Source organism: Xiphophorus couchianus, chromosome 5 (genome assembly GCF_001444195.1).
Source record: "Xiphophorus couchianus chromosome 5, X_couchianus-1.0, whole genome shotgun sequence".
Taxonomy (NCBI): domain Eukaryota; kingdom Metazoa; phylum Chordata; class Actinopteri; order Cyprinodontiformes; family Poeciliidae; genus Xiphophorus; species Xiphophorus couchianus.
This window is the reverse complement of record NC_040232.1, coordinates 21,981,421-21,997,348: the sequence shown is the minus strand read 5'-3', so window position 1 is coordinate 21,997,348 and position 15,928 is coordinate 21,981,421. Positions and strand designations below refer to the sequence as shown.

Here is a 15,928-nt window from a genome sequence, read left to right as displayed (position 1 = left end):
GATAAGTATAAGTAAGTATCCTCTGGTCTAATTCCTACGGAAGCGCATTGCTATCAAGCAGGGAAAAAGAATTGAGTGCTATCACGTTAATGCGTGATAGGTATCTTGTTAAAACTTCCCCGGCTGAAGACGTCCCCGGAAAAGTCCCCGACTTTAGCGTTTTATGAATGAGGGAATAAAATGTTTCCTATAAATTGTTATTACGGTAGCCGCAGACTCCATATAGCTGGCAGGGAGTAGAAAGCTGAGTAGAAAGCGTGAGTTGCATGTCTCGTTCAACATCTGAGGTATTTTAACACCCAAGTGTAATGTTCCGTGTTTTTCTGTGTGTTTATTTTGAGTTTCCTGTGTCTCTGAGTCTCCGTGTTGTCCTGTCTTCCCATTGATTGCTCCCAGGTGTTTCTCGTTCCCTGATTGCCTCCTGTGTATTCAGTCTCACCTGTGTCTCTGTGTGTTGTCGGGTCCTTGTCTATGTGTCTTGTCCATGCATGTAGCCTGTTGCTACCAGTGCTGAGCCCTAGCATTCCGCTCAACTGTGCTGCCAGGTTTTGTGGACTTTGAATATTGTTTGAGCCTATTTGCACCATTAAATCACCATAATCATCTCATCCTGGGTCTGCTGCGTCTGCCTCACCGCCCTTCACCACACCAATTCATGACACTAAGCTAGTTTAAAAAAAACAAACATTTTCACCTGCTGCACCTCATGTTTGGGAATCTTTTGTAATTTCCTTGTTTGTACAGTTTGTTTAAAGGTTGCTAGCTTCACAAAAGCTCAAGCACTAACATAGCTAGTTCAGGCTAACACTCTCTGAACACTGACTGCACTGGAGTTGTGTGTTTTCCCAGGGTTTGGTCCACTGAACCTGGCTAGAAATGGGAGGTTCTCCCTGCTCTGTTCACCAGGCTGGATGTTCATTCTGAAGGACCAGGTTTCTAATTCAAGTCTTAAGAAATGATTTAGCAAACAATGCACAAGTCTTTTCTCAGGAAGCTGTGATCACATGGACCTTTTTAGAAATGTATGTCTTGTGTTTTTATTTATCTGAGACTTTGAAGCCAAATTTTTCTCTCTCTCTTTTTTTTTTTTTTACGAGCACACAGTGTTTTCACAGTATAACAAATAAAAGGGAACACAGAGCTTTCAATTTTTTACTGCATGTTTAGTAAAAGCCAAACCGTTCAGCTGATGCCACAGCAGTCTTACTCCACCAAACTGGGCTCATTGTTGTGGTTTGAGCTGATAACTGCAATGGTTTAAAACTGAAAGCCTCATTTATTTGTTTAAGTCCAGTTTGGATCAGTTATCATGGCGTGACTTTCATCAAACTGGTCCAGAGCTCCTCGCTCTACTCAGGCTTTACACACTGTGGCTGGCTTCATCTTCTTCATGGTCACCATCCAGGCTGAATGTTTGTACTTTAAGCATTTCTGGAGGACCAGATTTAAAGTCCAATTGATAAAGAAAAAAAAGACAAATCAGTTGTTTCTCAGTGACTTTTCTCAAATATTTCACAACTTCAGGCATCTTTTTCACGTCGGGGCTTAAGAAACCATGTTTTTTCAGTCAGTTTTCAAAATGGATTTCATCTAATAGGAAACAAGCTGTTAACTGTTTGAGTTCACTTTTACCTAGAAAGAGTTAAATTAGCTCCTGCTTCATCCAGGCCCACATCACTGAACTGGACGTAGACTTTCTAATCGTAATGTTGGACTGACTTCTGCATTTAGGTTTTTGTTGTTTAGAAACCATTTATACACAAGGGAGTCATCAATATGCAATTGAAATTGAAGGGTGGATTTTTCACACTGCTACCTGGTGAGAAAAAAAGGCAGTAAACAGTTTTTTAAATGCTAGCTAAAGTAATGATAATAATGGATGGATGGAAAAACACAGAACCAGAGAAGTAAATATGTAAATATATTTAATTCATACATGATTTATAATATCTTGCATGTGACATACAGGGTAAAAGCTCTTTGACACTTTTCTTGTTTATGAAGACAAACACTATTTTAAGACATGCATCCTGAAAAGTTGCAAAAAAAAAAAAGGCAAAATAGATTGACTTTCCCTTTTTGTTGCTATTTATGCATATTTACTGTCTCCTATGCACGGTGGGCTTTTTATTGTCTAGAAAAAAACGCATAACATAAGTACAAACACTAAAAAGTACATTCAAACACAAAGACACCAATATACTGACCTGTTCTCCTAATCAACCTGCTGGTACGGACACTGAACAGTGGTATGGTCAGTTCTCTGGTATTCAAAGTACACAATGAAAAATGTACTTTAAGGCACATTAATATAAAAAAAATATGCTTAAACCATTGGAAATGACTATTATCTGTAATGCAGAAGAAGATCATGACAAAATGCATTTAAAACCTGTTTGGTTCAATCCAAACTGGCCTGTTTATCATGCAGAGAAAAGTCTGTCAGGCTCGGCATTCTCCTGTGAAATTGGCTTTTTTGTTATTTATTATTTGTATTTTATTTTATTTTTTGGATCTGTAGCTTTTCAACATGTTGTAACATTCTAGAAGTCGTGAAAACCATAAAGTTCACCAGGGCTGAGCCAAAGCTGAACACAACACGATGCCTCAGACTCCAGCTGTGGTTGGAGTCCCGCCAGAGCTCCGCTCTTCATCACCACCACCGTCATCATCGTCCGCCGTGCTAACCTGGACCGGAAGGCCCCTGAAGGAGTCCGCAGATCCCCGCCTCACTTCTTGTCGCTCACAGAGCAGTCCGCAGCTATGATGTTCTGGATTTCGGAGATCTTCACCTCCTCCTCTGGGATCTCCATGGCGACGGGGATGTGCACCTCGTATCGGATCTTCTCAGCCGAGGAGCTGCGGCTCGACAGCTTGTCCAGCTCCTCCTCGATCTCAGAGAGTCGCTCGGCCACGCAGTGGGCCGTGAGACGGGCCTCCGGGTCGTGGTCCCAGCATTCCTTGATAGTGGTGCAGATAGCCAAAATGCCCTGCAGAGGGAGACGTAGAGCACAGATCTGAGAATCTCTTCCTTTTTCTGTTCCCTGTTTCATTACAGAACAAATGGCTGGTGAACCAGAGAAGCGTGCAGCTTCTGAGCAACTCATTGCTAGATCTTTTAGCGTAACTGAACTCGAAATCAGGGGTGTCCAAAGTGTGGCCCAGGGACAATTTGTGGCCTTCGGAAAAATTTTGTACAGCCACCGACTGCAGTTCAAGAATGGTACAAATTTGGCTCTCCAGTGGGCATTTTGCCATTTTTTTAGCCTAAGAATTTGAATGAAAATTTTATAAAATCTTGGAAAATATTACATACAACATATTTTTCTTTTAATAGCTGTAATTTAAAATAATAAAAATAATTTCATAGCTAGTAGGGCCATAAAAATCCATTGACTTTACTCAGAGCAAATCAATTATTCTGTCTGACATGTTCTTAGTTTTGTAGCTAAGAAGAAATTTTCTGGACTACGTAAAAGAAAAAAATGTCTAGAAAGTTAGGACAAAATGCCACTTTGCATTTTAAGTTGGAAAATCACCATGGCTCCTGAGTAGTTTGGGATTCGGGCTCATGTTGCAAAGAATTTGGATGTCATCATGGCCCTAATTCAACCTTATCTTATTGCAGAAAAACTGCCTGAATCGGTCATTAGGGATAATGTGTTTATGTTTCTGTTCAAACTGTCACATTTCCATGTAAATTTGCTTAATTATTAGTGCTGCCCTCTTTGGGTAAAACAGCGAGTACTGCAGTTGAATTTTTGTCAAAGTTCTTGAGATAATGACTGACCCTGAACGCCACTGTCTTAATGAATGAAATCATAACTTTAAAATAACTTTTTGTATTTACTTAAATTATGTTTTTAACCTTACCTAAAAATGTATTGATCTAGAACAAGTAAGGAACAATAAATAGATAATAATAAAAAAATCTGAAGACATATGCAAAGAAAAAACATTTTTCTCGGCCCTGTTTACAAAGACACACATTCAATTCTGAAACATGCAGATTTTACCTCAGTGTTCATCCACATTTATTTACATTAGATTTTGCTTTGTGCTCTTGCATAGTTTATTTTAATGTATTTTCTAATGGCTGTTGCGGTTTTAACTTTTGATTTAAATCTTTAAATCTGACCTGATGCCGGAGCCAGCTGTCGGGGATGTCGGGTCTGTCGTTGTCCTTCATGCTCTCCACATAGGGGTGCTGTCGCACCTTGGAGCCGAACGCTGGCTCATAGTCCTTCACCTCTGGAAAACGCAACAAAAAAAAAGGCAAACCAGGGATCAAACCAGGGGAGAGGTGTTGTTCTGAGCAGGAAGCAGGAAAAACAAAATCATCCTTCAATCTGCAGCATTTCTGCGTTGTTGTTTATTGAATGCAGATGTCAACAATAGCTGGAAACACACGGGCTGATAAAGAAAAACAGATTAACATTGGAGTTTCTATGATGAGTAAGGGTGAAAAGGCCTGGTGGACGTTTCCAGCCTGGCTGGAATAACGCTGACTGTGGAGACAAGCAGTTCATCCTGCCTTATGAGGGGAAACGCCTCACTGTGGCGCTTCCTTCAAAGCTACAAATTCACTCCTGCTGCCAAGTAATTCATCAAATCATCAAACCACAGCTTCTCAGTGTTAGAATTATTATGCTTTTTTTCTGTTTTTGTTGAAGATTTGGTTATGGTAAAATAAATAAATAAATAAACCTTTAATTTGAAAGTATGAAGTAATTTCCAGGCCTGAATCCAGACCTCAGTGGACTAGAAGCGCAGCAGCTGCAGGCTGTTCTCAGCTCCAAACAGAACGCTGCATGTAGCTCACAGCTTCATCAGGACAAGATGCTGAAGATTCACAATGATCCCATAGAAGCTTTTCCAGCCTGTATCTTCATGTAGATTTACGACTGATTACTGTCTAAAACTGGATCTGTGAATGTGAAATCTGGCAGCAGCTTTCCCCTCACACCGTTATTTGTGTCTCCCAGCTGCAGGAAGGATTAAAATTTGATCTGCACCTTCAGTCAGGAAGTGGATCAGAGCTCCATGCAGAAACGCTGACTCTGCAAGCCTCTGCTTCACATTTTTAAAATGTGGATCTTCCCTCACTTTTAGTGTGTAAAAGCTGGACCCATCCGGGCCGGCCCGGATTCTTCCCTAACCCTAACCCTATATGTACAGGGGTTGGACAATGAAACTGAAACACCTGGTTTTAGACCACAATAACTTATTAGTATGGTGTAGGACCTCCTTTTGCGGCCAATACAGAGTCAATTCGTCTTGGGAATGACATATACAAGTCCTGCACAGTGGTCAGAGGGATTTTAAGCCATTCTTCTTGCAGGATAGTGGCCAGGTCACAACGTGATGCTGGTGGAGGAAAATGTTTCCTGACTTGCTCCTCCAAAACACCCCAAAGTGGCTCAATAATATTTAGATCTGGTGACTGTGCAGGCCATGGGAGATGTTCAACTTCACTTTCATGTTCATCAAACCAATCTTTCACCAGTCTTGCTGTGTGTATTGGTGCATTGTCATCCTGCACCTGTATATGTACAGTATATACAGTATATATACTGTACATATACCGTATATACATATATGTATGTGTGTGTTTTACAAACTGCAGCATTAAGTGACCAAAACAACAATTTTTAATCGTAGAGTAAGAATCATTTTCTATACTGCACAATTTCATCTCTTCCTCCGGTAGAGGCAGTGACCCCCTGGTGGACAGGACATTAAATCCATATTTTAGGCAGCAGAATATGACAGAATATACCATATTCCACTTCTTTAAACTAAAGACTCATCCTTGGCACAGTGCTTGATTTAACCCAAATGCCTCAGCTCAGACTCACCATCCAGGCTCTGCCGCACCCTGCAAACTAATTTTGGATATGTAAATAGAATGTTTGGAGATACTTGAGGCATATAATATAACAGACTACAACAGCAAAACCAGAGGAGGGCTTTAATACAGTCTACTATTCTGTCCTCTGTGGTTGCTATGCAGAAATCCAGAGATTGACTTGAAGACTTGTTGAAGGTATGGAAGGCAAGTTGAGGGTGACTGTCTGGTACTTATCACTCTGTATATTCTAATGTATCTAAAAAGAACACAAAGACAGAAACACACAGAAAACAAGAAAACAACCATCTAGCTTGTATACAACAGAGGGAGGACAATTAAACCTTCATGTTTATGTAACTGTATCTGCATTTGACTTAACTGAGGATGTATTTTGAAAATCAGAGCGAGGCAAAAATATTTCTGCTAGGAAAATCTGAACATGACATCACATAAATAACACAGATCATCTCATCACCAAATGAGTTCCCTGTTCTTCAGTTTAAAATGAATTAAAACTACTAGTACTGATAATGATAGTTAGAAGATTGTGATGCCAACATCCTAAGAATTGCCATTAAGTCTCCAAATTCTGCACAAATATGTTTTTTTTTCATATTTGTTCATGTCATGACAGTATGAGACAATGTGACAAGATTAATCTCTCCTCCTCCCAGGACTACTTTTGTGGCCTGCAGAAATGAATCTCTCCCAGTCAAAAACAACCAATCAGAGCCAGAAGGAGGGTCTTAGAGATGTCAATCAATCTTGTGTACATACTGCTAAGTGTGATAATGGTGGAGAAACAACTTACCTTTACAGGAAAACTTTATTTCAGGCATCATCTGCAGCTATGCTAACTAGCCTTAGCATTCGCAGCTGTAGCTTAGCTGGGGGACAGTGTGAGCATGAGACTGATTGACAGCACTAAGACCCTCCTCCTGGCTCTGATTGGTTGTTTTTGACCAGGAGCGGTGCATTTCTTCAGATGCAACAGCAGGGCAGGGAGGAGGTGGAGATTATAGGTCTCATATCATAATGTCACTGCAATAATAATTTTAAAAAGTATGTAAAAAATTTTTTAAAATATATATATATATATACGTATATACAGTATATATATAAAAGTTACACACAGCGGCTTTAAATCCTTCTATTAATAAGTTCATGACTTACTTGACATGAAGTAAGTCATGTCAAGTTAACTATTCAAAAATGTCCTTATGGTCTCTGGTTTAATATATTTCAGTGACACGTGTCTGTAAACTCTTCTCTAGGACTGTGTACTAAAATATGCAGAACTGTGTCAGGAACTGTAGTATAACAAATAGCACCGTGTTTTCAATAAACAAACTTTGTTACAACCAAATAAGGAAATGTGCACAGCCTTTAATATATATATAAAAACACCACAATCTATTTTCTCAGCTTCATAGAGACGCTCTGGTCACAGACTTGTGCAGCCAGGTGAAACTAGTGCAGGAGCGGCTGCAGCTCTCCCTTCATGATTTTCAGCCCAAGGAAGGACAACAACAGAGTCCAGATTGTCTTCGTCTCATATCAGTCATTCCTCATATTCTTGCTGCTGACCTGAAGCTGGGGTTAAGGTACAGACTGACAGAAAGTCCATCAAAGTCCCCTCGTCCCCTGAATAACAGGAAACAGTAGACCAGTCTTCTGTCTGCACCGTGTAACACACACAGGGAGACAGTAAAGGTTCTCTCTGACTGGAGAAGTTTTAGTTTGCCTTACCCTACATTTGGCCAAGGTGTTACTAAGTTCTTATTCCTTTTTTTTTGTTATTAAAGTTTTTATTGTTGTTTCACAACACATACATACATAACCTCTCCCACACCTTCTCAAAACAAAACAAACCACAAATAAAGCAAAACGACCAGGTCAGCGCATAAATCAATAAAAGTTTCACAAAAGATTAGCATATACAAGTATCCTCGATGGTAGCAGAAGCAACCACAGTAAACAGAAGTAGTCCTCCGTCAGTATTTTCCAAAACAGCGGTTCATTAAAGGAGTTTACTTGTCCCAGTATTGCAGGAGAGGAAACAGTTCCAGGATTTCTTGAAGTTTTCTATGTCATTATATAGGGGTGGAGCCAAAGTGAATGAGGAATACACACTGTGTTAAAGTACAACAAGATAGACTTGAAGGCGATGTGGAAGGAAGTGTGGATCACTGTCTGATCAGTTTCACCTCACGACAGACAGAGAAACAAACCTTTAAGAGTAGAAAGAGCAGGAAGGGTCTAATTCTGAGCCAGTCAACCTTCATGGAGTTTGCATATTGTCCTCATACTTTCTGGGTACATTTTTCCCAAAACGATACACGTGTACTTTGCTTATCTTTTACGAGATTCCTGTGTATAACTTCTGATCAGAAACTTGGTGGAATGAAAATGCCTTTAAATCTAAGGGTGTTTTCACACCTGAAAGTCTGATAGATTTGGTTTAATTGAGGCCAAAATTGCAACATTTGTTAACATATTCAGCTGCTGCTGTTCACTTTCCCTCAAATGATCCTAATGGAAAAACATGTTCCCCTCCTCACCTGTGGTGGCAATCTGCCAAGAAATACTTAAGGAAACAACAAAAAACCTCTGAAGAAGTCATGAGAACAATGTCCTTCTTCACCAAATGTAAATAAAAATGGAGTGGTTTCAGATTTTAGAGTTTGTAATATTTCTCTTTTGTCTTTGGTAAGCGACCGTGAGACTTTTCTCTTGCCAGCGTTAAGCTCGTCCTTTTCTTTTGGTGGGATTTACCCAGAATGCCCTGCACTATACTCAGCTTCCTGCCTTTGGAGCGGTCTCTGGTGCATATGTGAATGCTTAACATTCACATATGCATTCTAACTGCACCAGAGTTCACTTTAATCAAACCAAGACAGAGGATTTGTAGGCAGACCGTTGATTCAACTGACTTGCGATTCTTCTTCAAGAAGCATTAAGTGTTTCCAAATGCACACTCACCTCCTATGGTTTTGCATCTTGATGTCATTTCCCACAGGACCAGAGCCATGGAGTAAATGTCGGTCTGCTTGAAGGACTCGATGTTCTCCAGATCGAGCCGGGCCTCCAGGACCTCAGGGGCCATGTAGCGCGCCGTACCCACCTGCAAGTCACACATTAAAAACTGTTCACTCACATCTGCACGCAAATATCACACACTAGATGGTAATCAATATATTTGATGTAGATTTGCTTGATGATTTTGTTTATGATGGAAATAGGCCTGTCACAATACTCAATAAATCAATCAGATGATTAATTAAAATGAGTTCAATAATTTTCATTTGCATGATTTATCATTTCTCTCTTTCTGCCAAAACCTGGATGACAAAAGTCTCCAGCTCGGTGCTTAGATTTCAACCAGCCGTTTCTTTGAAGGATAATTTTGTTTACAAAGACTGATAATTAATTTGATTTGTTTTTGTCTGTTGTTTATTTTGGATATTTAAAATGTGTTCCAAGTCATTAAAATTGAAAGTTTATTCATCTTTGAGAATGTGTTCTTGCATTATTATGCCTTTACCATTATATTGCTCAAAAATTGTCCTAAAGCAACAATACTATCGTTTATTGCAATAACTCTGGGGGACAATTTATCATCCAGTAAAATTTGTTATCGTGACAGGCCTGGATGGAAATCACTTTGAATTGCCTTGTTGCTGAAATGTGCTATACAAGTAAACTTGACTTGACATGTATAGAAACAAAGATGAGGAGCAAAAATATATTGTCAATGTAGCTCTGGGACAATTGAGCCTTATTAAACATAAAATTAGGTTCTTAATTACAATTTGTATGTAGTGTGTTTTGTGTTGCATGTGTTTTGTATCGCATTGCTTGGTCACATCACCGTTTATCAGACGTGTTGTGCACAAGTGTAACTGTGTAAATGAGAGACTGACCTGGCCGCTGTTGGCGAGATCATCCACTGACAGGCTGCTGTCCAGACAGAGCGCCAGGCCAAAGTCACATATGCAGCAGGTCAGGTCGTTCTTCACCAGCACGTTGGAGCTCTTTAGGTCTCTGTGAACTATGGGCACCTGTTGGTCCAACAGCAGCTGAGGTCAAAACTCAACAGATTTCAAAACAAACACCCACAACAGCAAACAACCATAAAGCAAATGGTAAAAGTGGAAAAGTATAATAGTCAAACTGAACTTAGGTTGACAATGAGTTCACTGGGCTCAAATAGTTTCCACAGTAACCAGATCTTAATCCAGCAGAACAGCTTTAGACTTTGTGGATGTGCAGCCAGCAAATCTGCAGCAACTGTGGGATTTTATGTCAACATGAACCAAAATATCTAAAGGAATGTTTTCCACACCTTGTTGAATCTGCCATGAGAAACTGAGGTAGTTCTGAGGGCAAAAATCAATCCAACCCACCCAAGCAAGGTGTGGGTAATAAAGTAGACAGTGAGTGGATAGTCTAAAATCTACCCAGAAAGAGTCTTTTAAATGAATAGCATTTTTACTTAGATATCTTTTGTGTGCTAACCATTGGAAAAACCCTAAAGGTCCTCTCTAGATTCCCCTGCAGAATAATGGTGTTGTGGCCTGCAACAGAACAAAAAGCTTTAGCACAGGAGATGAGAAACATATTGGAGAAAAGTCTTATATTTACCTCTAAGTATATATCATCACAAAACAAGGGGATGAATGCTGCTGTAATCAGAAGGAGATCCCACACAGTGCATGGCTGTCACAGGAGTCACAGGCCCCAGTCTTCAAGCTGTTCTGTCAAATCTGAGGCATTTTTACTCCAATATTCTGCCAAAGTGTGGATTTCTTAAGTATATGCAAACCAGGTTGCTGCTTCCTGTTGCCCTGCTCTTGTTTGCAAGAGTTAAAAATACTTTTAAGCAGCACATACAACTCCTGGTATGTGGAGTTTTACGCTCCTTACTGATCAGACTGTATCTTTACAGGGTATCTTTTGGTGCGTGAACATGGTTGACGTTAACGTTTGGTCTTACTTTGCCTGTATGCACATGGTTACAACAATCCAAGAGCGCTACTGAATACGATATCCTTTGATGTTAGAAACATTGACAATCTTAGTTAGCGTTGCTATCAAAGCTTTAACTTATTCTGCTCATCGGGTTTGTTTTAGTTTAACAGATCAAATGTCTTTAATGTTTTTTCAAAATGTGTTTCAAAGTAACTGTCAGGCACTGACTGGATTTTATGTTGTCACCTTCTTAAAATAATTGCCAAAGTAATTTTTTGCCAAAAGGGATTTTTCTTTTTTTTTTGTCTAAATCATCTTTTGGCAAAAACAGAAATGAATTGGGTCATTATTTCAGGAAGATGACAATATGTGAAATAGATTTGGTCCCAGTCTGGTGATTTTGAAATGATTCGTGGACATTCTCATCAAGTCCCACCTTGGGCCGTCCACTTGCGAGCCGGTCGCTGTGAAGGTGGGCGACTCCGCGGGCCAGAGAGCTGCTCAACGCCTGCAGTTCCTCCCAGCTGATCACGTGGCGCGTCAGATACTCCTGTGGAGCAGAGCGACGTTTGAGCTCCATCGCATTTAGAAGTTATTAATGCGGCAAGTTTCATAAAGGGAGACCAAGCAGCAGTGGACACACCTGGAGGTTCCCACTGGGGTGGAAAGCTGTGATGAGCCAGTACTGTTTCTCTGCCTTCCTCTCCTCAGCTGTCAGAAAGTGGAGGACGTTCTCATGTCTGAGGTCCTTGTTGGAAAAGATGTCCTTCTCGTTCTTCCAGGATGCGTACTCCTCAGAGGGGAAGATCTTCACAGCCACGGTTTCAAACTGAGCTGAGCTGCTCTGCTTCAGCTTTGCCTTGTACACCTGAGCGAAGCGGCCCTTACCCACCTGGAGGAAGATTTTTTAAAAAAAGGGCCTCAATGAGATGGAACATCGCCTCCAAAGAGCTTCAGCTCACACTCACCAGCAGATCCAGCTCTATAGGCAGAGGTTCGGTGTTGTGATTCAGGTTGTTGGCGTGAATGGAGCTGCTGTCAGAGCCGTCGTCATCCACCATGAAGGCGCAGGCGTCTCTGCAGTCCAACCCGCCGGCTTTTGGCTTACGCATTTTAACGTTGCTCTCCCACTTCTTGCTAAGATGGCGCCGCCGATTGACGCAGTACCAGTGGATCACCGCGGCAACCAAGACTCCCATCACAATAAGGGGAAGCAGGCTTACCAGAATAATAGAGATGAGGGAATCGCCCACGGCTTGATCTTTTGCTTCTGAAGAAAAAACAGAGGAAGAGAACAGTTAGAGAAATGATGAGCTTAGAATCAAAAAGGGTCTCAATCAACACAGATGAATGTTTGATGAAAAGGGCTCCCAAATATTTCCAGGCCATGGCCCCCCAAAGACCTGGGAGCTCCTTTGCGAACCCACAGACAAAAAATATGTAAAGAAACATCAACGTTTAGAACATTTTTATTCACTACTCAATAATTATTACAATCATTTAGCACCAATGATGGTTCATACCAACACATAAACCAGACAGTGTGAAGCCATGAGTTCGATGACAGAAGGTGTTACCATCAGATTATGATTTTAATACCAGATAATACAATTTTTCATCACAATTCCCTCTTTTGATTCCGAGAAAATATGTAGTATTTTATATTATTCTCATCTAATTTTATTATATTTCCACAGTTTTTATGGTTTTTGTAACAGTGTGCTCCACCGTCCTCTCATGGTTGTTTCCTTTGGTCTTTTTCTTGTCAGAAACTCGAGGAGCAAAACATCAGAAATAACATTTAAATCAATTATTTTAACTTTTTTTTTTTTTTTCAAAATAACAAAAATTGTGATGAAAAATTAAAGATTAAAAAATTAATTAAATTAATCTTTTTTTTTTTCATCTTCCCTCCAACTTTCTGAGGCCCCAGCAGCGCCCCCTGGCGGTTCCCACTTTGAAAAACACTGCCTTAGGACACTGGTGAAAGTGTTCAGGTAGAAAAGTGAGCATGCAGTTGGGATGCTAACGGGTGCCACATGTCTATAGGAGGTTATGAAAACTGCTATAAGTGGCAGCTTAAGACTTAAGAGGACCTGGGATGTGTGGAAAATCTAGCTAGATTTAAGAAGGAAGTACATTTTAAAATATAGAATTGTAATCAATTAGGAGCCACAATATGGCAACATGAGAGAATGGCTGAATGGTCATCGAAAGTATCAAAACAGTTCTGCCAAAAATGAGTGAGTAAGAGGCAAAAGTAAGAGTCACGATAGTTGTCGTAATTGTTAGCATTGCTGAAAAGAGTTGTGTCTTCTCAAACACTTCCTGGGTTTCCACATACCAACATCTGACCTGACCTGACCTCTGAACACGTTGCACCAGGTGAAGAAGAGACAACAAACGTTTCACTTTCTATAGAAAACTAAACGGAACTCTGTTCTCAGCTGCTTAATAACTCATAGAGAGCCACAATAGAAGTATTTTCAGTCTTAATATGACAGCGTGGTATGGTCGTGGTCCATCACTAGACAGGGAGACGTTGGCCTGGCTGGTGTAAACAGCACAAGGAATTGTGGGAAGTTGGGACTTGGTATTTGGATGAATCCAAAGGAAGCAGAGATACATCACTGGAGACACCGCCTGCCTAATGGCCTGTTTATTCTGCTTCTTTCTGGAAAGCGGTGTATGAACACACAAACACACACACCACACTGAGAGACCGCTGGTTCAACCAGAGCGGTGAAAAGCCAACATAAAGCACAAGGTGTACTTGTCAGGTTTTCACTTGTTTTGCTCTTTGTTGTAGCGTGAGAACCGACTGTTGTTCCTGGTTTGAACTATTGCACCTTCATGCCTGTCAAAATAGTCTTCAGCTAACTGAGTCATACTTTAAACTGTTGGAGAAGGCAGCATTACTTTCACTTTTCCTTTAGATAAGAATAAAGAGCTTGCCAAATCCAGTGGTCTTTTTTCTCTCTCTCTCTATTTGTAATACTCCAAACTGTAACACTTTAACCCTGGCTAAAGTTTCTTTCCTTCTTATTTTGGAAAAACTTTGAATTCCAATAGTAAAAGTAATTATAATGTAATAGTATGTGGGTTGGAAAAACAAAAAGGCTTCCAAACACGTAGACACTTCCACTCAAATTCCCTGTTTCTGTACTTTGAATGTTTTTAAGGCTTTTATGACTCCTTGACGGTTTTGGGGGGGGGGGTAGGTTCATTTTCTTGCTGTGCCTGTAAGTGTGTAATCTGTTCTGTGAGAGTAGAATGTGTTTGAGGTGTAAACACAGTCAGCAATGTACTGGAATGTCAAACTGGTAGTAAGGCTTGCATGGCCTTTTCCAGTCAGGATGCCAGAGTATTCTCATGCTTTCCTCTAATTGGTTTGAGATGTAATTTGGCCAAAGATGTGTGTCTGGGAAACTTTGAGCTAGTCCTCCCTCACTCAGAATATGGAAACTCAAAGCAATAACTACTCAGTTTAAAAGAATTTTATGAAGTTACAGGCGGAAATTTAAGAGGAACCATTTTTGTTGAAAAATAGCAGCACCAGACCAGGTAATAGGTGGTTAGATAGTATATACCCCAAAAAGTCTTTAAAGTTTTTGATGATCTTAAGTTGATTAGTCAGATCTTGGCAAAGCCATTTTTGAAAAAATGGCCACCACTGAAGTTAATCAAAATCAGGATGGATTCAATTGTAAATGTGGTGAGTTGGTTTTACTGCGATACAAATAGCAATACACACAAAATACTAATATATAAAATACTTTAAAATACATATAAACAGGGGGATTGAAAAACAGATATTATTAATCTGTTTGTACATTTGTAAGTTTTTGATCTTCTGTGTGAACCTATATATCTTGAGGCTGCTCCTACACTTGAGTTTCCCCACTGTAGAACATTCAGAACCGTTTCTCTTCTGGTTTAAAGCTCTTCTTGTCTCATCTTGTCAGGTTCTGGTGAACCTCATGCAGACGGATCGTCTCAAGTCAGAATAATGAAAAAGCTTTGAAACAGCCTTGCAGGCTCATGTACTTTTTCTGAAAATTCAAGTCGAATTATTACTGTGGTTTCTTTGAGCAAACACACACACGCACACCCCCCCCACACACACGCCCACACACAAATACCAAAAGAACATGTTTACTATTTTAAAGACCTACTGAAAGTATAGATGTAATCTGGCCTTACCCAGCCTGCCAACATGCTACAGCCTCACAGAGGTCAGCAGTTAGTATTTATTTGCTATGGTAACAGCACTGTCTTCACAACCCACTGTTTCATAAGCTCTGCTCATAAAAAAACACACACTTTTATTCCAAGACCTTAAACAGACTGAGAGATGATGACTGTCTGTGTTTTTATGTGCTTATTTAATCTGTTCTATAATAATTAACCATTTGCCATTGCAGCATGTCAGTTTTGTTGGTGATTTTAAAGAGCTTTATAAAAAAAAAAGTGGTATGGTGTGATATAACTCTGCAGAACATTTCATTGCAGCATTTTGGCCCCAGAATGCTGTTTTGGATGCGTCTAGACGATGACTTGTTGGATTTCAATTTCTCTATTAAAGCCATCTGCCGTGAAACTGAAAGAACTCAAGATAAGTTCCAGACTTAGCTGAAAAAAAGGGAATAATAAAAAGTCCATCTAGGAATATATTTACAGAACCACTTCTCCTTCCTTTTTTTGGGCGGAACCAAACCAAGTAACTATTTTTTTCCGGTTCTCATCTAATGTAGTTTCTCTGTGGTATTAAGACAGAAACGCCTCGTGGGGATGAAACATTCCCACTTGGTGTCACAAGGAAATCTGTCCTCTTTTTGAGCCAAGTGACAAACACATCAGGTATCAATTACAAACCACAAAAATAAATATATGCTAACTCTGCTCAACTTCAACATTCAACTTTTTTTTTTCTCATTATGTACCTCCACAAATGTAAAACCTTTTTTTTTTTTTTTTACAGTAGCACAGCAGTAAATATGGCCACATTAGTCCTTTGATCCCGGAAATGTTCTCCAAGTGACAGAAGGCCGACTTTGGTACTGTCTTTATGTGGTTCTGGGCGTTCAGGTCAGAGTCCATCACCAC

General features: G+C 40.0%; 1 protein-coding gene across 1 annotated transcript in view; it reads right to left on the bottom strand.

Annotated features, from left to right (window-relative positions):
• Positions 1-1,908: 1,908 nt before the first annotated feature.
• Positions 1,909-15,928, bottom strand: part of tgfbr2b (transforming growth factor beta receptor 2b) — a 35,224-nt gene continuing 21,204 nt past the window's right edge. The window contains exons 4-10 of the mRNA XM_028018333.1: positions 11,791-12,092; positions 11,466-11,714; positions 11,259-11,372; positions 9,775-9,912; positions 8,834-8,975; positions 4,139-4,251; positions 1,909-2,990 (exon numbers count right to left, since the gene is read on the bottom strand). Coding sequence (XP_027874134.1) covers positions 2,730-2,990; positions 4,139-4,251; positions 8,834-8,975; positions 9,775-9,912; positions 11,259-11,372; positions 11,466-11,714; positions 11,791-12,092 — 1,319 coding nt within the window. The 3' untranslated portion in view covers positions 1,909-2,729. The remainder of the gene's footprint in view (positions 2,991-4,138; positions 4,252-8,833; positions 8,976-9,774; positions 9,913-11,258; positions 11,373-11,465; positions 11,715-11,790; positions 12,093-15,928) is intronic.